The 24923-nt window shown below is 34.5% G+C and overlaps 1 protein-coding gene across 4 annotated transcripts in view; it reads right to left on the minus strand.

Moving 5' to 3' along the window:
* acvr2aa (activin A receptor type 2Aa) overlaps positions 1–24923 on the minus strand; it is a 64416-nt gene that overhangs the window by 6369 nt on the left and 33124 nt on the right. For 2 of the 4 annotated variants that reach the window (XM_087266496.1, XM_087266494.1), the window contains exons 4-10: positions 21681–21835; positions 13321–13344; positions 5811–5954; positions 3433–3576; positions 2666–2811; positions 979–1093; positions 30–168 (exon numbers count right to left, since the gene is read on the minus strand). In XM_087266496.1, the coding sequence (XP_087122622.1) occupies positions 30–168; positions 979–1093; positions 2666–2811; positions 3433–3576; positions 5811–5954; positions 13321–13344; positions 21681–21835 (867 nt within the window). 4 annotated transcript variants of the gene reach the window in all.

Below are 24923 nucleotides of genomic sequence, written 5' to 3' on the forward strand. Positions count from 1 at the left end.
GCTGTGAGAGGAATTTCAGAAATTTGTACCGTCAGAAGCAGTGCAGCGGGCCGCCAGCTCCCACAACACCAGCCCCACTGCATACATGTCTATCCTGAGAAAAGCGTCCCGCTGGAAGTTGATCGCCCCCTCCAACACCTCTGGGGCCATATAACGCCTGGTTCCCACCTAGGAGCCCACACACAGATCATTACATTATTAGCACAACACTAAAAAAAGTTGCATACATGGTCTCTTTTAAAGAGTACATCACTAGTGAATAATGGTTAAATGTCCATCTGTCAGAGAAACTTCACATTAGAGGATATGAAAACGTCACATATGTATATGTACTGAGGAACCATGGGTAATTCATTAAAAAGTCAATGCAATCAAAAAAGTATCGATTCTGTCAATTCAGCCCTGGTCTGAATATAAAGGTCCAGCCAGCCGTGATTTATAGCTTGAGTCAAGATCCTGTGTTTTGTACTTGTTGTAGAACACAATACAACAAGAAAGCTATATTTGAAATTAGATTAGATTAGACTTGTGCTTTTTATTAAATTACTGAGTGTTTACCCAAACACTTCACACCGCTGTTAAAGTTGTGAGAAAGCTCAGAGTTAAGAGTTGCTTAATTAATTTGTTTCCTTGTTCTTATGCTTTTAATTATTCAACGCATGCATGATTTCATTTACACTTGTTTACTTTAATAATTTCTTGAAAAAATGTCAAGATGTGTTTACCTCATTTAGAAACACTTCAAGGCTAAATGCCATGGTTTTAAATAGAATTTGTTAGCATTTTGGCATGTGGGATAAAATTTGCTGCCGATATGCTATTGACTATTGGTATTCTGGTTTCGTGACCAGTCTATTATGTAGGCAGCACGTTAGATTTTATGATACAGCCTCTAATACTCCTCCACAGAATCATATTCATATTTAAACACGGCCAACCCTCACACAATGGGATCTGAACAGCTGTTTTAACTCTTACCTGCCCATGCGTGTCCCCAGCTGACTTCCCAGCCTCAAACTTTAAAGCCAATCCAAAATCAGCTATACAGGCTGTCAGGTTTGTCTTCAGCAATACATTCTTGCTCTTAAAATCTCTGTGAACACATGAGACACATGAGACAAAGCTTAAATAAGGTAAAATGGCTTATATTGATGAATATATTGTACTGTATCTTTTATACATAGCATGATAACTTTGGCTAATGTCTTGACAAAATACTGAAAAATAGAAATATAATAAAGAAATAACAAAACCATTCAAACAAATACAAGCACAAGATATTTACATCAGACTTTTACATAAATAAATAAATATATGATAATATTTTGTCAAGTTTGCTTTAAGAAAAAAAAAACCTTTACATTCTTTGAGTCGAAAAGCAGGACAGTCCAAATTGTTTTTTAATAAAGATATTTTGAAGACTATTTTTGCCTTTACAGACAGTCAACAGGGTCCAAAGCTTTCATAGTACAGATAAAAAAACCCTTCTTTAACACTCCCAATGATTTAAAGGAAGCTATCTAGATTTAAAGTTCAAGACACCCTGAAGTACTTTTTTGTGTGATTTTAACAGATTTGTTTGTGTCGAGCATCTTTTAACCATTTTTTTTTTTAAATTCTGAGGTAGATTTGAACTGAAAGAGAGTGGTTTCATGACCCTTTCAGTAAGTCGAAAAGCAGGACAGTCAAAAAAAAAAAAACTTTTAATAAGATATTTTGAGGCAGTGCAGTGGCGTAGTAGGTAGTGCTGTCGCCTCACAGTAAGAAGGTCGCTGGTTCGAGGCTCGGCTGGGTCAGTTGGCATTTCTGTGTGGAGTTTGCATGTTCTCCCTGTGTTCGCGTGGGTTTCCTCCGGGTCCTTCATTTTCCACCACATGCCAAAGACATGCGGTACAGGTGAATTGGGTAGGCTAAATTGTACGTAGTGTATGAGTGTGAATAATTGTATGGATGTTTTGCAGAGATTGGTTGCAGCTGGAAGGGCATCCGCTGCATAAAACATATGCTGGATAAGTTGGGGGTTCATTCCACTGTGGCGACCCCGAATTAATAAAGGGACTAAGCCCAAAAGAAAATGAATGAATGAAGATATTTTAATATATTTAGACACTCAACAGGATGCAAAACTTCCACAGTTTAGAGAAAAAAAAATGAGGAAAAAATCCTTTTTTTTTTTGCAATGCCAATGGTAGAAGAATGCCATCCAGATTTCTAACAATTTGTGACTTAAGATTTGTTAACTTTTCAATATTTTCAAGGTGCAAAATATTTATTAAGCCTGTTTAAATGTGGTATTAAATGCCTTTTCAGACTGATTACAAGTGAGCCATGCAATATACAACTAAAAGTGTGGTCTAAAAAACAACTTTTAGAAGTAGTGTAAACACCTATTTCGTCAAAAAACCCACAAAAGACCACAAGCCACAATAATTACTTTCCTCCTACAAACCTAACACATGGTGTCAATGAGACATAATCTGAAGAAAGCAGACGTAAATAAGGTATTCATACACCACTGCATTGTCCCAAAACACAGGTTATGACTGAAATCCTAGTTGCCATAATGCCTTTCACTTAGTTTTAATTTACTTACATTATGCATGTCTGTTAACCACTTGTGATCAAATACCTAAAAACGCAGACGAGACGGATATACATTTCTAACCTGTGTGCGATGGCTGGTTTGTGACCATCTCTGTGTCCTGGGAAGTCGGAGTGCAAGTAAGCCAGTCCTCGAGCCATGGTCTGAGCGATGTGGCACAGCTCGTTCCACGTCACTACGTTGGCCTTCAAGTAGTCCGTCAGAGAACTCTGCAGATCAATCACAACTGCGCATCAGCCTGCAATACAATTAACTCAACCCTTTTGACTAACAATAAGAAGAAACAAAAGTAAAAACTAATAGGATAACCGACTGCTAATAAAGCAACGTGCAAAGTATGCTTGCACTATTGACATATATTGACTCAAATGACTTGAAATATTCTTTTTATGAAAATGATTTCTTTTGCACGACTGAATCCAGCCAGGCATCAACATGAAAAATGTCACTTTTGTCACTTCATTATTTCTGTCTCTTGAGAACAGCTCAAACAAAAGACCTCCGTATCTAAATATTTTAACGACAAACTGCAAATTTATAGAGAGACAACCACATCAATAGCATTCAAAAATAGCCGTGTGATGCATTCATTCTCTTTCTCAGCCATCAGTTTCTGTCATGATTATTTTAATATACAAGCAAAATTAAAGTCTTATCCAAATTCATGAAAAATAAATCAAAGACTTTAAATATCATTAGCAAAAAGAATATAACGATATGTGATGGCAGAGGGATCAATTAGTAAACTTTGAGAAAGTAAAATATGGATCTAGAAATGTTCATCTTTTAAAGCGTGAGCTAATGCGGCCCAGTTGAATTGGGCTCCAGACCTTCTCATGGTAAGCCGTGATGAGCCACAGCTCAATGTCTAGGTTGCTTCCTCTCTTCTCAGCCCCGATGAACTGCAGGATATTTTCATGCCTCATGCCGGGGATGTTGTAAATGTCATACTCGTTCTGCCAAGACAGTTTGTCCTAAGAAAAAAACAAAGTACACAGCAATTAGAGCAGTACTCGGGTCAAGATGGGCAATCTCCTGAACAGTGATCCACTGGTATGTCAACATCAGTAGAGCTGCTAACTGCTCATTATAACAAGTGACAAACTAACTTAAAAACTTAGCTGACATTCACAACCAACTCAGATTACGTAGGCAAGCAATTATTAACCAGAGATTTGAATCTAGGTAGAGGAGTGAGACAGCTTTTCTTAGACTCAACTAAAAATCTCAATTTACAGATACCATTTCATGAAACAAACATGTGTTATTTAATCTATAAACTGATATATACTGTTATATCATATATATTTAACAAATTTATACATTAAGCAAATATAGTACAGTACTTTTGTGTGTTTTTGAGATTTAAAAAAAAATACTTTTGCAGACATAGAAAAGCAAGCAACAGACAAACCCATCATGCAATAATAATCGGTGTAAAATGTAAAATGATGCATGAAACAAGGGCAAAATGGTGACATACAAGACATATATTACCTACAAAAAGATACAGCAATAGATGTAAAGAGAGAGAGAAAAACAAAACTTTCAAATCTTCAGAAATTAAACAATTCTATTAGTCTTTATGATTTTTTTTAGAAAAAAAAAAGACTGTATCCCACATTTTATACAATTTCGAAGAGTTCCCAGAAGTGGTATTTCTTATTCTTTCCAAATGTAAAGTTGAGATAAGTCCAAAAAGCCAGTCAGAAAAAAAGAGGCCAAACATTTTTCTTCCAGAAACAAAGAATAACTTTTTTTTTTTAGCAATGATTATGTCACTCTAAACAGGAAGCTGTACATTTCGGTTGAGAGTCGCCAGAAAATCTGACCAGCCAAAAATAGCAAAGATTGGGTCAGGGAGTAAAACATAATTGTAAACTTTAGCAAAGAACTGAAATATTTCTAAGCAAAAAATCTGAATTTGAACACAGAACCAAAAAAGATGTGCTACGGTACCCACAGCAGCTTTACACTTGTTGCATGTGGGTAAAACCAAGGGATGGAATTTACTAAGATTTTTTGTGCGTTTTAAGCCCACATTTCTGCATTTATTTAAAAATGCAATAAATATTTCTAACATGTAATTTATTCCTAGGGTGCTAAAATGTTCACATCAGCACCAATTATTTTAAGAGTAAAAAAAAAAGTACAAGATTTTCACAGATTTCATAAGACCAGCAGTTATTTAGGTTTATAATTGTTGCTGAATATAAGTATTAAATTGATTCTGTTAAATAGGGCTGAATGATATATCGTTACAGCATTAATATCTGCAATAGTTATATCTCAAAATTATATTATTTATTAATGATTAAATGATAAAGAAATTTTACATTTTTATTTTTATGTGTTATTTTACATTCAATTACTGTACCAGGGTTTCGACAGGTTTTATCAAGTCGAATTTAAGACCATAATGAATGAAATTTCTTACACTAAATGCTAAAGATCCTATTTAATGGCCAAGTAAAAACCTTAAAAAAGAAATTTTTAAAAACAAATGTTATTGTAAGGAAGATAATTAAACCCTATTATTAAGTCAATAAATTTAACAAATAAACATTTCTTAAAACGTTTATTGAAATATATTGTTAGTGATTGGATGGGTGTTGGCCCAATTGGGCATAGATTTCATAGGAAAATAAGACCATTTAAAATGATTTAAGACCTACAGTACAATATTTTAATGGATTTAAGACTTTGAGGCCTAAAATTGTTTTTTTTTTTTTTTTAATTTAAGACATTTTAGGACCCCATAGATTTATTTAACTATTTATTTAACTTGTTTTTTTTTTTTTTTGCTCTGTTGTATTTATGTTTTTAATTTATTATATTTCATGCTGATGCACTGGATAAAAAAATACCTGATCATCACAGTTGATTCAATTTAATGACATCTTTTCAAATAGAGCTATTCAAATCATCTGGAGATATTATATTCATATTGCAATATATATATAGTCATTGTATGCATCTGGTTTTGAATCATTTGATGGAGTCTTCTTTTCCACCAGCCTCTCAGCAATTAGAAATAGATTCATTAGGTTTAATTAAAATCACATTATATGCTAATGTTGTAAATGCTTTGCACATGTGCTTCAGAGGCTGACACATGGCTCAGCTCCACGTTTGGCCGTTTAATTGGTTAAGCAAGTTCAATTAATTAACTGATCAGCTTTAGGAGCTAAGTCTCTTCGTGCGGTACCTGAATGGGGAAAATCTTCACTGCCACATAGTCATTGAGCAGTTGAGCCTTCCACACACAGCCAAAGCGCCCCCTAGCTTTGATTTCCAACAACTGCAATGGCTTTTGGACCAGGGTGGGAGATGGTGGCATTGGTCCAGGGTCCTGCAAAAAATAACAAAAAACAAGGTGTTGGTTAAACAAATCAACGTAGAAAAGAAGTTCTGTAATCTTCATTATTATTATAATATCCATCATCAATCAACATGTTTCACAGCAACACTGGCTGTGACTTATGAACGCCTTAGGGAGGGTTTTAAGAGTGACGTCATTTACCACCATAAGATCATTTCAGTAAGATGTAACTAAAGGGCCATTCAAAGCGATTATTGCAGAAGGTCACTGTCCAGAGGTCAGACCCTAATATAATCCCATGACTCTTAACTAAAGCATCATCTATGTTTATTCAATTACTGCAGAACTGTGACCTGCTCTGTTAAGCAAGTTAAGGGTTGGTTCATGCTAGACTTTATATTCAGTTAAATACACTTCCACTCATACGCATGCAGTCGCAAGAGAATGGGTACACAAGCACATGCAAAGAGTTTGTCTGTAACTTGGAAAATATGTTTGTCTAATATAGAATCAAGTATGATCAATCAGATACACCTCATGTCAGGAAATCAAATACGGAGGAAATGCTCACTTAATCAATTCCAGGTTCATTCTGTGTTACATAAACAACAACAAAAAATAATTTTTTGTAATTTATTTTTGTTAATAAATTGATGCTGTCTTCAGCGTCACAAAACATTAATACTGTCAATCAACTGAACATCCTTCCTAAACAAAAGTACTATTTTCATAAAAAAGGAAAATAAAATCATGTCAACACTCATTGTTATAGATGAAAAGAAAAAAAAAAGATTGTATCACACCAAAGCAGATGTTGTCTGCATTAGGATTATAAACATTCTGAGCACATTTAAGGATCACATTGGTGGAGAGCACTACTATTGTGATACATTATATGAAATTACACATGTCAGTAATGCTAACTGTGGTGATGTGTTAAGTGGGTTAAAGGTGGGTCATGTCATGCAGCTGAGCTGCATAAAGCTTGGCCAGAAGGGGCTTATGGGAGTTGCAGTTCAGAGCTTGTTAAACATAATCCATAGCTTCTGTAAGTGGACCACAGATTTGATAAGCAGCTGACCTAGTTTGTGGGTAAAATGCACTGGCATGCCATTACACCTTGAAGGCTTGAACCTTTCTGTACTTGCCTACATTTAAAATGTTCAAGTGAGCTAAAACCCAGTGTACATCCAGCATGACCTTTTCTGATCAATTACCCTTTGCCAGCAAAACACAAAAGGCTGTTTCCCACTCATCAAACGAATCCCAGTTATTCAGTGTAAGAAATAGGCATGGGCCGGTACAAGATTCTGATGGTCTGATAACCTAGTGTAAAAACATTACAGTTTCACTGTTTGGTGATTACTGCTCAAATTATATTATTTTTTTAATGTCTGGCTAAAAAAAACAAACAAAAAAAAAACAATCATTTTCCCTTTTGAACACAATATATTTCATTTTTTAGAAACATTTCAAATATTTTGGGGCAGTAAACATGTCAGGCTGAATAATTCAAATGAATCACTGACTGCTGCTGTCTTCATCAGTTTCAAAAACACTGATTTCATTACAATTTAAAATGCCATCTTTGATTATCTTTTCTGTTGTTGTTTAAAAAAAATGTAAAAAGAAAATCTGACATATACCGTTGGAATGATAAAGCAGAAAATATTGGGGGTTTTAAAACCTTGACTTTTCTAAACCACGGTATACCTTCAAAACGATTATCGTCCCATGACTAGTAAGAAAGCAATATAGATGGTATCTGTAGGCACAAATCTAACCTCTGCTGCATTGATACCTGAGCTTGGAAAAAAGCTATCCTGATTGACAACCATGCAAATTTAAACAGCACATTTCACATGGAAAACATAAGAGTGTTTGTCAATGTCTGAATATAAAAAATGAGGTAAAAAAAAAATACAAGAAAAAGGAGAAGGATACATTCTTTACAAGTCTTGAGAGATTCACTCAAAAGCTCTTTAACAACCTACTTCCCTTTGTTATTCTTAAGAGCTGGAATTGAGGGGGAAAACAGCTTCATTTGTCCTCCTTTTGAAACAAACGCGCAATAAGTAGGTAGGATGAAGAAATGCTTGTCCACAGAGCACCTGCTGGATTGTGGTTTGGAGTTCAGGCAAAAGTAGGACAAATGCAGAACAGGCATGTTTTTATATGTGGCCTAAATTTCCACCAACTGAACATGGTGGGGGGAAGGAAAGCACCGATTGTTCTGAACAGAGACTCCTTAGCATATGGATCTGGGTTGTTAACTAACTTTTCCCGAGTCCTCAAGGAAACGAATGCCAGAGAAAAGTACATCGCATGACTGTGGGTGGGAGGAGACGGGGTTAAAGAACAGAACATCCATCATGCAGAGAAAAAAAAAACACGAAACAGTCAGGCGAGAAAGGGAGTACATCTGAGATGGCAATGCTTCGCTGTTACACAAACCCAGAGAAACGACAAGTAATGAGGGAGGATGGAGGCACCGAGATCCTGAGGGGGATGTGAAGAAAACAACCCTGACCCTGACCTCACACACCTACACCCACGGGTCAGGGTCATGTTTACTTTTCCATTTGCCCAAACGTCAGTCACAGAGTAGACAGCCGTCATAAACATGATGACAATAGGTCTTACGGGAAGCGTTTGCCCCTGGGGCAGTGGCCGTGGATGGAGGCTCAGACTGACATTTTTAAAGCATTCCTTTTCCAAAATAGAGAAAAAGAAAGAACAACGTAGGTAATTTAAGAGGGCTATCTATCTACCCAGCGCCAGTAGCAGCTATAGGACGTCAGTCTGCAGATTACTAGAGTTGTTTGCATTTTTTAAAGGGCACCTATGAAAATCATCTTTTGAGAGCTGTTTGGACAAAGCTGTGTGTAGGTATAGTGTGTTCACAGTCTGTTTAGGTGATATAAAGACAATAAGTCTCTTTTTTAAATTTACTGATGTTAAAACATTATCCAATTCCCTCCCATTTTAAGTTCAACCGCAACGCAATATAGGAGTGTGGGTTCCCTGCCCACCGAATTGATTGACAGCCGCGTATTAACATTCCTCTGTAGTAACGCATATAATCATATTAACAAGACAGGATGTGCGCAAAGCAACTGAGATTAAAAGATCTGTTCAACTCTCTGTGATCATCAATCATCACCAAACGTGATGAAGAATAAGTTTTACAAGTTTAAAACTTTTTAAAATGGTGCATATTTGTAATAAATTACAGCAATTTTACCATCTTTACTTTATCATCATAGCCGTGTGTCAGTACAATTATAAAAGAACGTTTGTAACAACATTGTGAGTAACTCCTCATTGTAACTCCACAAAAAATACATCGAATAATCATTAGGAAAGTTCTTACTGTAGTATTTCTCACAAACGTTATGGAGATCTGTTTCCTTCATGTCTGTCACACTGCTGTTTATCTGACGCAGCTGGAGACTGAGGATTGCGGCACACTGACAGACATGTGGGAACGTTGGGCGACGAGAACTAGCATTAAAGGGTCACGAAACACCAAAACACATTTTTTGAGCTGTTGACAGTTGTATATGTGTACCACACTCCTACAAACACTAATAGGGCACATATCTCACTAAAAAGTGTAAATTGGTTGTTTTTGCGTTATTTCGAGCAAATTTGTACTTCCGGTTTAAAATGAATTTTTGAAGCTGCGTCACGGCCATTACTTTAGCGTGTGTTCCAGCATGTAGACTGGACGTCTGTACCTAGGAGTAACGTATTACGTCTCAGAGTGCGCTGCATTAATGCATGAGTAAGGCTTGGTTCAAACCAATCAGCGTGACCTATTGTGCAACTTCATTAATATTCATTAATGTTACCATGTAGACGGCAGAGACGCCGCATTGTGTTGGCAAAACAAGCATGCAGTGTTGCTTTTATAATTAGCTGCAGTGAAGTTTTGTTTTCGTTTTCTCTCTATGAGAGCGACGCGCGACAACAATAACTTAGGTGTCTAAGGAACATTGTTTACCCAAGCACTTTTCTCTTCTGCAAATGGTGAGATCTAGATTCGCTGCTTGTCTCCTCTTAATAAAGACGCGGTTCTGGTTGCTGTGGATTTTCCTGTCTCTACAGATTTGGTAAGTGAGCGACCAATGGTCTATGTTTATTCAGTTTGTTCGTATCGGACTATTAAACCGAGTTTGTTAGCACCACAACCAAACTATTGCCGTCATGTAGGATTTTCACCGCATTTTGTGACCGGAATAACACAAACGGCTTTCTGACACTACCTGCTGAATGCATCTTAGTTACAGAGAAATGCGTAGGTTTTTTTTTTCTCTCATTCGCTGTGTGGTATCAAACATTGCATGAAAAATACACGCTTAGAGCGGCTCGAATCAAATATGTCGTGTGTCACGAGGGGCACGAATGAAATTCCTGAATGAAAGAGCCAAACTGCAGTTAAAGTGCACCATTTGATAATTTGGCAAATAATTCTATTACAGAGGTCCATGTAAACACAGTCACCTTCTCCCCTGTGTGTGTGTGTTTTGACTCAGAAACTCAGCGCTCAAATCGACACGCCCACATCATCCCTCTTTTGCTCAAGGGGGTTTCATGGCCCTTTAAATTAGGTGCCTTTTAATGTCTGAAAATACAGAGACTATTTGGTTTGCAGTCATACATGCATTTAGAGCCATCCAGAGTGTATGTCCCCAAATCTCATTTTTAAACTTCAATTTGAATACACATATAAAAAGAGATTATTTTGGTAATGTATTTTTCATTTACATTTTTAAAAATGATATGTACAAATCCTCTCATATTTGTTTTTGCATTCAGCCCACAAGGACATTATTGTCACATCCATTCAGACAAAATAATTGAAAGTATTGATGTGAATAGTTTTGAAAGATTTTAAGTCTCTAAACGAAATTATATTGCAAATCAAATTTCTTTATATTGCACTACATAAAAAAATGAATCAAATTTGTATCACCTGAATTAAGGCAACCCCAAGGTCGACTGCTTACCAAGACTTGGTAAATGCAAGTGCACCTGGGGTAACTGTTCAACCTTGAAATTTTAGGGGGCTTCAGCTCTCCAGTAAATCATTTACATACAGTTATTCATTTGGAAGACACATTCAGGCCAAGAGGTTTTACCAAATGGAATAGTACCAAGATTTATATACAATGTAACATTGAGACAAATGCTTACAGAACTACATAGACTTTTCAGAGCCAGAGTTTATCTTATCAGCAATGACACAATGAAGAAAAGCATCAATGTGATGCTTTGTATTAAACCTTAAGGATGGACTAAATCTCCATAGCAGTCGAGCAACAATCGTTGGCTCAAGAAACACTGAATGGTCATTTGATTTCCTTTTGGGCTTCCCAACATTACTGTTCAATCACCCTCTAAGAGCACAAAGTGATTTAAAAGGTTGTAAAAGGGCAATATCTTTTTTTGTTTATCTTTCCCTTGAGGTCCACTTATAATGTTAGTCAAGGTTTACTGGATCAAAAGTTATCATGGTCATAATATAGTTTTTGTTTTTCAACCATTATTCATTTTTTTCCTGGACCCAAGAATAAAACTTTTTTTTTTTCACCTTTTTTCTCCTTGTTAGGGTGATATGGAAACAAAGTTTAAAATTATATATAATAGCGGTTTAATGGATCACAACCCACAGTTCGGATTGCGGAATCATACGCTTTTTTTTAACTTGTAGGATAATCCAACATATATATATATAATAATTGCAGAGAGATCGCCTCCCACATCATTCAAATCATGTGTATGACAGCATTTTAGCCTCCCTGTAAAACATAATGATGACGAAAAAGCACCTAAATGCTTTCTTAGGTAATTAGTTAAAGGCGTTTTCTGCCACTGTTTGTTTAGCCTGTATTAATACATTCAATGTAAAGCTGCACAATGAAAAGATCATGATCTCAATTCAAACCCGCGTAACATGAATGATAATGATTTGTTTAATTATCCTTCAAAGTGCTGCATTCAAATCTGTGTTTGATCAAGAGATTCAGTTTTTACACTTTTTCAGTTACTTAAAAACAATTAAATAACACAGAAGTACTGGGAAGAACGTTTATATATCAGATATAAACACTGATGTTGATGGTACAGATTAAAATCACAGTTTGATGGAACTTGACGCTGGTGAATGTTGTAGCAGTTACATTAAATAACCAATAGGTGGCGACAAACAATAATGAAAATGGTTGTCACTGAACAGGTTTTCAAAAATGATCCACCTATAATGAAACATAAGGTTTTATGTGTAAATTGTAGAAACATTAATTGAAAAAGAAATGTTGTACAAGATGTTAGATTACTATATTTAGCCTTATCAACAACAATAGCAAAGATCATTGAATATTTTCCCTTCTTTAGCTGGTTCTTTTTTGATTTTTATCAAAATTACTGGTTCTAAATTATTTTTGCTAAAACCAATGGTTTGTGCAGTAATATTTATGTATAAATGGAAATCAAATTACATTTGTGCCGATCCAAAAAATGGTCCGATCCATGACTTAAAAACTGTAGTGTGATCCGAATTGTGAGGTTTTTTAATCCTTTACACCATTAATATATAATCACTTAACAACCAAATTACTATCTGATTTTTTAAAGTTCTTTTTAACATACTAAAGCATTGCCTCTATAAAATCCATAATAACATTTTAAACTATATTTTGCTGTGGCAGATTTTTTTATTTATTTATTTTTTTTAGCTCAGAACATCTGTCAAGAAGCACATTCATGTAAAAGTAAATGCAGTTCAGGACTCACCAGGGCATATCTTAGTTCAATAAAGTTTAGCCTCTCTTGTCAAAACTGCAGATCTGGACCCTCATATCCATTAAACTGATCAAACCACAGATTTCTCACATATATATTGTGTGTGTTGAAACGGAGAATGACCAAGTGGCAACGCAACACTGATGCAATATGACAGTTTACCATGAATCTTTCAAAAAAAAGACTACAAATGTGAAGTACAATAAAAGCACTTTAAGCTGTTCCCCATTCCCACATTCATAACATTCATCTTTGCATACATTTGCTGCATGCTTGGAGACGTGCATTTTTTAACCTCAGTACTGTGGTTTTACCATGCACCTAAATCAAGGGATCTCTGCCTGAATCCCCCGAAACAGAGAGGATTTCATTTTGTTATCCGTGCACTGAAAGTCAGAACATCACAGATTGATGAGGCAATGTGCAGGGATAAACGCAAAATAAACCCAGTGGGATATTATAGGAAAATGGGCTAACAAAAACAAAGGGGTGCTTTTGATAGCAATGAAAAAGAGGTTTAAAATGAGATTCGAACAAAATCTTGAGGAAAAAAAAAATAAAAAAGATGAATGAATCAGGCTTCTCTTACCTCTATCATTATATGAAAGGCGTGCTAGTTGAGGAAGGAAAGAGGAAATCAAGCGTTAGTTTTAGTGTAACCTATAGGAGATGAAAAGACGAGATGGGGAATTTCACGATTTCTAAAAAAAAAAAAAAAAAGTAAATGAATCAGCCATCTATTTAATATAAAAAATGAATTACTTGCCGATTTAACACAGTAGAGTTATTCTACCTAACCTAGTAACATCTGTCTAAAAGATTTATGTCAAGCCAAACAAATAGTAACACGGTTTTGTTTAGTGTACAATTTCACAAAAAAGTGTTTTTATATTAGTTAAAATCTAGCTTTATTTGTTTAATGACCAGATAATTATGGCGTGTTCATGCCTGGTTAGGTTTAGTTCCGTTAAAACAAATTCTGTTAGTGTGGTTGTTGTCCATGCATATGTGAACATGGCAATCATATTTTGAATCACTTAATCAAAACAATCCATTTGAACAAGTGGATCTTGGATCCTTGAACATGAACACTGGTGTCTTGTGGTGAAAAAACAATCCAACCCATTGGAATAACAAACCATGCTTTATTATAAAGCATTATAAGGCATATACTAGGGATGCAACGATTCAGATTTTGGTTGTACGATTATAGTCTGAGGAATAATTCGCATTCATTAATTACAAAACACTACTATTTTAGTAAATCACATTAAAACTCTATATATTTAAAGTGTTATTCATTGCTGCTCAGTAACCAAATAATACAGCACATAAATAATAATAATAATAATAATAATAAACAAACAAACAAGTCCATTTCTCTTTGGACTTAAGTAAAAAAACATTTTTGGCTTTTAAATATATATATATATATATATATATATATATATATATATATATATATATATATATATATATATATATATATATATATATATATATATGTATATGTAATAATTTTACACTGAAAATAAATTACGGAACAATGAATAAATAAATAAACAAATGAAGCAATAAATAAACAAAAATAAGAAAAAAATAGTATTTATCTAATGTGATTTAAGCAACATAATAGCTCAATATATCCCTTTTAAAGACAACAAATCTATCAAAGGCTGCTGAACCCCTGTCTAAATGGTACTTTTGATCAACAATATTATGAATTTGTTTGGTATTTTTATTATGTATTTTTTTCTCTTTGAAGTAGAAATGTATATATTCCATACAAAGTATGCAGCTGAACGGTCAGTTCTTGTTATGTGAATCGCAGTGCGATCACTACCAATATGCATGCAAGAAAAGAAATAAAAAACTTGTGGGTGCAAAAGACACAATATATGAACAGCCGTTAGTTGATAGCCTCAGATATAGTTAATCTGGTGTGTGTGAGCCTCGGTGTACAAGCTTGGAACTTTAAACTAGCGCACAGGTGTCATAACTGTTAAGTTGCAGCGGTTTTGTTCTGTGTAGAATTGCTGTGTTGAGAAGCCTTTATGATTAATTAACCATGACGAATTAAAGTGCTGTTAATAGTGATTTTATACACGGCAAGAAAAAAAGCTCTGTTTGCTTTGCTAATGCCTCTAAAAAAATTATTACTGGGTAAACTACAGCAAAGTCAAAGAGAAATGTTGGTTGAAATGAAAATTAGTTGAAATAATACTGTTCAGAACAAATGTTGAAAAACACACAAAAAAAGATTTCATTCTTTCTTAACATGATAAAGTAATAATTTAATCTATAACTAAAACAAACAGCATAATAATGCTGCATAGCTGTCATCTATCCATTCTGACCGATGACTGATATAACTGGAATCCTAGAACATAAACCATTATACTCTGACTAATGAGACAACAATTAGCTTTTTTGTGGTATATTTGCGCTTGTTTAGTCTTAGAAATGACAGTTTGAATGCAAAGCAAACCAGAATAAAATGTATAAAAGCCTTCAGTGGTCTAAAATAAGTAAATAAATAACAAATAAATAAATTAATAAATAAATAAAAGAACAGAAATACAAGTGCGAACACATCATAAATGCAAGCCATTCAGATGCTGACATGACCCATATTAAAACTATTTCAGCCAAAATATTGCATTGCATCTGTTTATCCATCCAATTAAATGTATTTGTTTATTTATTTTATTTTTTTTTATGCAATCTGGTTTTGTGTTGTTTGTTTTAGATAAAGACACTTAAGGATACGGGTGTGAGTCTCAATTATATGGTATGATCAAATATCTTGCCTTAAATATTTTTATTTTTTTTTACTTGTGTGTGATTTTAACTTTATGTAAATGAATTTAAATGGAAAGAATGAACATTTTGCCCTGAGGACCACACTCAGCGGTTGCTGCGCGCACCTGAGGCCAAATTTGCATGTTACAGCAACTGCCAGACTTTCTTAAAATACTAAGAGACCTCACCAAATAAAACAGACAACTGGGAACATTTAAAGATCTCAAAAAACAAAACAAAATGTATAGTTTAAAGAACATGGGGCACAAATCGTTACTTCTCAGGGAGTACAAAAATCTCCATGCATTCTCATTAACAGACACAGACTGAAATCTCACACTGCACATAGTTTTGTACGGTAACACTTTAACCAAGACTTTAACAAAAAATGAAAATAGTTTTTAGAGCTAAGGTGCAGCACTTAGCACACCATGCCTCTCCACCTACTAAATAATATACAGCATAATGCAAGATGACAAAGTAACAAACAAAGAGGTGTAGAAAAAACATCTACATGATTATTTAGATCAGGGGTTCCCAAACTTTTTAGCCCAGAACCCATAAAATATCAACTGCCAGTGACTTGCAACCCCCAAATTCCTCGGAGGTGGTTATAATATAATATAATAAAATATAATATAATAAAAAATAATATAAAATAAAATAAAATAAAATAAAATAATATAATATAATATAATATAAAAACATTGCGCTAACAACAACAGGCCTATATAAACACGAGCATACTGACAACACAAATAAGTGCAACAGTCTAACCATATAATTTTTATAGCCATTTATTTGTTTGTTTAATTTAAAATTAACCTCAACTAATGAGACTGATGGGCACAATATAGTCAGCATATTATAAGTATAAGTCTAACCTTGGTTTAATTTTGGAGACTATATATATATATATATATATACACATATACATACATACACACACACACACACACACACACACACACACACACACACACACACACACACACACACACACACACACACACACACACACACACACACACACACACACACACACACACACACAAACACAAACACAAACACAAACACACACATATACATATATTTTTTAATCTATTTGATAAAAGCATCACAAAGTTTAACCTGGTGTTATAAAATCAATCTGCTGCAGCTGGCGCTATTGCTGTGTTTGTAATCTAAGGTAAACACACAATCCTATGAAGAAAACAATATTTAATAGCTTTTCGTTTGCATGTTTTTTACTATTAAAAACTACTATTTTTATTATCTGTTGGTTATGGTTAAAATATAGTAATTCTGATAGTTTAATAAAATCATGTGACACCCACTTTGGGAAGCACTGATTTAGATGATGATAAAAGTTGAAAATTTGCCACGGCACTAAAATAAGTGTAGCTGAGCTGAACCTGAATCTAAAGAAATGAAAGCAAGGCAATGAGTTTTACATGAATCTCCAGCATCTGACCTCATGACCTGCAAAATGCATGCAGCTGCCTGAATGGCCGTTCCTTCCTGAAACAAGACATTCCCTTTCTCGCCATGAAGCCAAGCACTTAATGCGGTTGAAGCACACTGTGCTCTCTCTCCTGAGGGGCATGCTGGGTCTTGGGCTCTCGCAAGAAAACTGTTAAATAATCAAGAAGCCTCTCTCTGCCTTCTAAATGTTATGTATGAGCCTCTAAAGTAGAGGCTGGGGGCCAAATGTTTCCAAAGAAGACACATTATTTTTAACTACATGTTTTAAACCGGCCTGAGAATTGATGGGGAAACATTTCAATCAGTGCTATTCAAAACAATGCTGATGACATACGCTAAAGGCATCATAAAATGAATCTTATTTATGGTGATAAAGTGGCCTATGTGAATGCATGGTCGAACACAGTTCACCTATCTGAATGGGATTTATTGTGCATTTATGGGTTGCAATGGAGCCGCCTATATAGAGATATAGAGATAACATCAATGAGAAAATAAGTGATAGAGTTAGAGTGAAACTAACAAAAAAACAAACAAATGGTGATAAATATCAAGTTAGGCAGCTCTCAAATTATTCATATTTGGCTTGGCCTGCAATATAAATATTTAAGTTTAGCAAATATTAGCATAAAACACTACAAAGAGTGGGTATATCACAAATGCAGCAACCACACGGCAATATTAGCTCTTCTGAAAAACTGAAGAAAGCAAAATATTATTTATCAGCATACACTGAGCAAGCAATTGGACCTTAATGGTTTCATCACTGAGAAGAAGAAAAAGAGCTGAAGTATTTTTCTGCACTGAAATGTACAATCTTATGAAAGACGCATTCAGGAGAAATGACATTTCTAAGCATTTCATAGCAAGCAGATTTCTTTGTGGCACTTTGTGAAATGTCACATGTTCCGTCAACAATTTCTAAAATCACTTCTGGCAATCTCACAATGTTTATGACGCATTAGAGTGACAGCTTTAAAGCTCGAGTCAAAATTCTTGAGAAATCATCGATTAAAACAAGAACAAAACGAACATGTACTGCCATTCAAAAAGTTTGGGGTCAATAATAAAAAACAAACAACAACATTAAAATTATAAATTCTGAATACAATTTATAATAACTTCTAGTTTAATTATGCACTTACATTTCTAAATAGTTCTATTTATCCAGGATGCTTTGAAGAACTGACAGTTTAAAAGAAATTATTTTATTTTAAATATAAATATTTACAATATAAAAGTATTTAATAACATTTTTGATTAATTAAAGGCAACCATGCATAATAAAAATATAAATGTACAAACAGTTCAAGTTAGAATTATTAGCCCCCTTGTTTCCCCAATTTCTGTTTAATGGAGGGAGGATTTTTTTTTCCTCCCTCCATTTCTAAACCTAATAGTTATAATTAACTCATCTTTAACAACTGATTTATTTTATCTTTGCTATGATGACAGTACATAATATTTGACTAAATATTTTTTAAGACACTAGTATTCAGTTTAAAGTGACATTTAAAGGCTTAACTAGGTTGGGTTAACTAGGCAGGTTAGGGTAATTAGGCAAGTTATTGAATAATAATGGCTTGTTCTGTAGACTCTCGAAAACAATATATAGCTTAAAGGGGCAAATCATTTTGACCTAAAAATGTTTTTTCAAATAATTAAAATTTTATTTTAATCTAGCCAAAACAAAACAAATAAGACTTTCAGAATAAAAAATATGATCAGACATACTGTGTAAATTTCCTTGCTCTGTTAAACATTATTTGGGAAATATTTATAAAAGAAAAAAAAAGAAAAAATCAAAGAGGGCTCATAATTCGGACTTCAACTGTGTGTGTGTGTGTGTGTGTGTGTGTGTGTGTGTGTGTATATATGTGTGTGTATATATATATATATATATATATATATATATATATATATATATATATATATATATATATATATATATATATATATATATATTAGTGCTGTCAATCGATTAAAAAAATTAACTAATTAATCGCACTTTAAAAAATATAATAATCGCGATTAATCGCATTTAAAAGACTGAAACTTATAATTTGGGCTATTCTAGTGTAAAATTAATGTAAAAGCAAGACAAATACTTTTTAAATACAAAATATAATTCATTACTAGAATTTTTGTTTAACTTGTAACAGATTATCTTCATGTAAACAACATACCCACAATAAACCATCAAGATCCTGGCTTGACAGCCATATTTATTACAGAAATAAAAACACAGTCATGTTAATGCCATTTGAATTTCAAAGCAATCAATGCCAATAAAGAAAACATTGATTTCCATGTTGGATTCTAAGTGGACTGCAAAAAAAAATGCCAAAATACAGGCATTGCAGATATGGAAAATTATAATAATAATAATAATAATAATAATAAAGTATTGAAAATCTGTGCATGTCCTTGAATAGGTTTACCAACTCCCATTCTATAAAAGCACAAAAGCCATATATAGGAAATAACGAGAGTTGACAAATTAAAAAACTACATTTTTTTTATTTATTATTAAAATAAAATTATAATCCACACTGGAAATGTGGGTCCCTGTGTGTTTTGAGGGAGCCTAATAAATAATGAACATAACAAAAACTGCCAGCTGACGCACACAGTTAATGTTGAATAATAAAATAAAGATAAATTATAAAAGCAGAGAAAGTCAGAGACCCTTAAAAACATGTTTAACTCAACAATGAAACATCAAATGTAGCTAAAAGATTTTACATTGTCAATCAAATGAACTTAAACAACTGAAAAATGCAACAAATATTTGTTTCTGCCCGAACTACAAAACTAAATGTAAAAAAAAAAAGTTGCTTAAGTTGCACACTAGTTTGGTCATGTATAAATATCATTATAATAACCATATTGTATAAATATTGTCACTATAAGCCTACATCATGCTGACGATCAAACACACAATGTCATGATATCTCCTGCGATTGTCTTCTGACCGAGTGCATCTTAAAATTCATGACTGACACCCCTCAGAGCTTTAGAAGCGGACCTTCTTTATAATTTGTAAAATAAAGACTTGCAGGTTAAGGAAACAGCAGGCAGAAGTTGCCGCGGGCCGTGGTGCAGATTAAAAGTTTAAAAAGTATATTTATATGGACAGATAGGTAACTAGATAGAATAGACAGGAATATATTGACCTGTGCCCCGCTGCAGAGTGCAGACGCAAAAGCCTGCTCTCCCGCGGCACGGACCGGCGCGTAAGAAACAGGCGTGACTCTCGGCTATTTTGACCAATACACAACTGGGTTACACAGAGCCCAACATGGAAGTTTGTGATTGAGTCAGCCCAATGTCAATAAAGAAAAGAACCAATGGGCTACAGATTATGTCGCACGGCTGCTCTTTCCGGAAAAGCGTTTCAGAGCGTGACAGCTCACAGCACCGTCAATAACTGAGGCAGAAAAACTTGACAATAGTGTTTTATGGGCCGATCAGATCATAAGAAGATGATCAGCCCGGCCCAAAAAAGTACGTCGAAACAGCGGGGAAATTGCCCGGCGTCTGCCCCTGGCCACAACAGAAAAAAAAAAAAAAAAAAAAAAAAACTGCGTAAATTTTTTTAAACTCGTTAATTATTTCAAATTATTCGCATGCGTTAACGCGTTAATTTTGTATGTATATATATATATATATATATATATATATATATAAACAGAACCAGCAGTGCATATTTCAGCTAACATCATCAAGCCCCTTTACATTTAATCGACCCCTTCCCACACTCAAAACTATAATTCATCCAATTTACGAACAAATGCACCACTAAAAAAAAATTGCCAACACGGTTTCATTTTAACCAAGTGTTGTTATAGTCCCTGAAGACTTTTGACTGCTACATTAAAAGCTAATAAAACTTCTTCCATATCAAAAACAAGTTTGGGCTGATCATGATATTTAATATCAGTAGCGCTGCGGGGATGGTTCATCTGTCAGATCTGGCCTACATAACACTGAAACTCAATCGGGGAATTCCAAATGCTCACCTGACACAAAGGTAACCCTTTGTGCAACCATACAAGTCCCATAGCTCACCCCGACACACGCGCTTGTAAATGCATCTATTCAGAGCTGCCAAAGATGTCCTGCAGTGCTCAACAGTAAGGATTTTTCTTCCCCCCTGGCCCAGATTCTTTGACATCACAGGCCAAATCTATAAAGATCTATTGTGTAGTTCAGAAATAGATGTGAATCTTAACACTAGTCCCACACAGAGGGTAAAGGTCACCTGATTGCTCGTGTCTTGTGTTCTGTCAGCTCTGTAATCTCGTGTTTATGGTGGGAGAAGAGGGCATCGAATCACAACAGCGTCCTGACGGATCTCGTCTTGATTTCATCTGACAGTGTGTTTGAGCTTGAGCGAGTGTGACATTGAGCACATTAGATCCCTAAAATCACTGTCGTTCGCATCAACAGGAGGTGCCAGCAGGGGAAATAACAGCTCCCGATAGCACCGCTTTTAGTGGCAAGAAGAACTAAATTCACTGATAGGAGCAGATGGACTTTATAATACTGTGCTGAATGTGGTTCACTGACATAAGTGTTTCAAAAGAATGAAAATACACCTCTTATTTCATTAAATGTTAATCAAAACGCATGCAAAATATATTAAAGACATTAAGTTACCTGGGTAGGCACCAGAACAGGAGGGTATGCCAACTTGTGATGCCGATACATCCAGAAGGAGAGCAGGACAATGGCTGCAATGCCCATGATGGGCACGATGGAGTACAGAAGGGTACTGAACAGTGGCGGCTTCTGGGTCAAGGGGTTTGATGTCGCTGATGAGAGAAAAAACAACAAAGATCAGCATTAATAAAAAACATTTATTAAGTGCACAATTTACACATCTGTTCAATAGTTTGGGGTCAGAAGGATTTTAAATTTGTTTCCGATATTTACATATATCACAAAATGCTATTTATCTGGGATGTCAAAGATGAACTTTCAGCAGCAACTACCTCAGTCTTCAGTGACAGAAGATCCTTCATATATCTAATATGCTGATTTGGGGGAAAAAAATCCTCACCCCAAACTTGTAAACAATATTATATCTCTGACTAATATGTTACTATTTGGGAATAAATGGGAATATTCTTGGCGCTGTTCACACAGGATATATTTCCATATGTTTTCATAAGCACTATTACTTCAAGTAGATTTTTCATTTGCTCAAGGAAAAATATCAACCGAAAGTTTCACTTCAGTGTGCTCCATCCAGTGTGAAGGTCTCCTTATGCTCCTGTGCTTAAGAAAAACAAATGATTGCTGTATTCTCCTAAATAAGTGATACTACTCACATAATGCTTTATACAAATTATAATATTTACAATATTTATTTTATTATAAAACCACGCATAAAAAAATCTTCAGAATATTTTTTCAAGGTTAAATGTAGGTATCTTTCCAAAGAAAACATTTACAGATGCTACAAAAGGTCGCCTAAAATTCTATATGATAATGCCAAATGTAAAAAAAAAGGAGCTGGACATAATTTCTTCTCCGCATTAAGATTTCACAATGTACAAAATGTGTACAGCGCAACAGCTTGTTTAGTGCTCTTTAGTACTTGTTTAAATTTTAGACAAGTCAAGTTGTGATACCAAACAAGACCACGTGGACAAAAGAAACTGCTTTGACCTGCCAGCGTGTACTCACTACAGTACCAACACATTTACATGACCAGTTAAATTGTTATCCTGAATGTGCGTGGAAACAATGGGAATGTACTGAAATTTGCCTGTGCATAAATATGGTGTATTGGGAGCACACATTCATGATTTAACTTTGCATAAATAATAATGGATTTCATGATGCCGGATGCATGTCACTGTGATCATATTTGGGCAACCTATAAAACCATTCTCATCCATCAAAACTTTATAAAAATGCTGGTTTGCTTCATCCAGAAGATAAACCAACAACACATTATTTTAAGTCACAATTCATGGTATTAACAAAAAATTAACAAAACCTACTAGTAGGGCTGCTCGATTATGGGAAAGATCATAATCATGATTATTTTGGTCATAATTGTAATCACAATTATTCAAAACGATTATTAGTTGAAGTCAAAATTATTTGTCCTTTTGTGAATTTATTTTTATATATAAATATTTCCCAATTGATGTTTTGATTTCCTATAATATTTTTTTCTTCTGGAGAAAGGCTTATTTGTTTTGTTTCAGCTAAAATAAAAGCAGGTTTAAATATTTTGAAACCTATTTTAATAGCTCGATATTATTAGCCCCTTTAAGCAATATATATGTTTGATTGTCTGCAGAAGAAACTACTGTTATACAATGACTTATCTATTTACCCTAATTAAGCCTTTGAATGTCACTGTAAGCTGAGTATCTTAAAAAGCATCTAGTAAAATATAATGTACTGTCATCATAGCAAAGATAAAAGAAATCAGTTATTAGAAATGAGTTATTAAATCTGTTATGTTTAAACTGTGCTTTAAGCATCTTCACTGTATTTTTGATTTTATTATTGATTAATAATAAAAACAGTCGGCAGCGGCAGGAATACTGCACACTGTCACTTTAAGAATAGTGCGGCTCTCATATGGTTTCTCTTTCTCGTGTCTTTTGATTCTCAACTTGTTTGTTTATTACACAAATGAGGATTAATATGAATAATCACTAAACACCGCTCTCTGACACAAATGTGCATGTATTTGACCATTAAAGCGCTCACATTAAGATCACGTTAGATGTGTGTGTGCGCTCTGCTGTCCGAGGCTAAGCGCGGCTAAGGGCAAGGGGTATACACCCCTTCAAACGCAAATTTTTCAGGACCACACTCGAAACCAAGGGGTAGGAAAAATTTCCCAATATACAATAGCTCCAGCTGCACCCGGAGGTAAGGAGATCCACTTATTAGTATTTTTTGTCATTATTACAAATTTTTAAAACAAACAAACAACCGTTTTAATATATTCATAACTGTGTGCTTAATATTCATATGTTCATGTTTTACTTTCATGCTTTAAAAAATAAACTGCTAAAATAAAAAAAACGCTAAATTTCGCAACCTATAATCCCTAATGATAAATTCTGTACAGCAGTCCCACAACATTCTGACACTCAATGAAACTGGAATACCCGGTCAGAAAAGTCTAGTGGCTGGGAACGGCCTTTTTTACAGTGTCTGCTATAATTTTAATGTTGTTTTTGGTGTGTTTACATTCATGAATATGGCCACTGTGTAAATGCATAGTACAGTTACGATCTTATTGCCACATTAGATTGTTATGATAACATAATACATGGCTTCAGTGATTTCCTGAAGATAAATACCAAAAAATAACACAACTGGAACCACTCATAGTCGGCATCATCTGAAATCATATGAAGCAAGAGATTGCGAGGACATATGATGACGTGTGCAGGTGATGTAGCGCTGTCCCAATTCTTAGGGGTATATTTTGAAGCCCTTCCCCTTAAACCTCGGTTGCAAGGGCTAAGGGAAAGGGGTAGGGGTACAAAAATAGAATTGGGATTGGGCCTTAGATTCCCATTGTTGCACATTTCTGCTGTGCGATTGGCTTTTAGATCAATACAAAGAGCCCAATATAATTGTTATTGACATTCATTTTAATCGCAATTCGATACAATATCACTTATCGGCCCAACCCTACTTTTAGCCGTTTATTAATAGTATTGTAGAAGTTGGGTAGGATTAGGGATGCAGAATAAAATCATACATTACAGCTACTAATGAACAGTTAATATCCTAATAATTGGCAGGTAATAAGCCAGTAGGATATAGCATGAATTGTGACTTAAACCTAACCTTAACTGACCATATAGTGGTGGGATGTGTCAACAGATAGTATATTAGTATTATTTTTTATTACACATA

This window comes from Danio rerio, chromosome 9 (genome assembly GCF_052040795.2).
Source record: "Danio rerio strain M-AB ecotype USA chromosome 9, GRCz13ab, whole genome shotgun sequence".
Taxonomy (NCBI): Eukaryota; Metazoa; Chordata; class Actinopteri; order Cypriniformes; family Danionidae; genus Danio; species Danio rerio.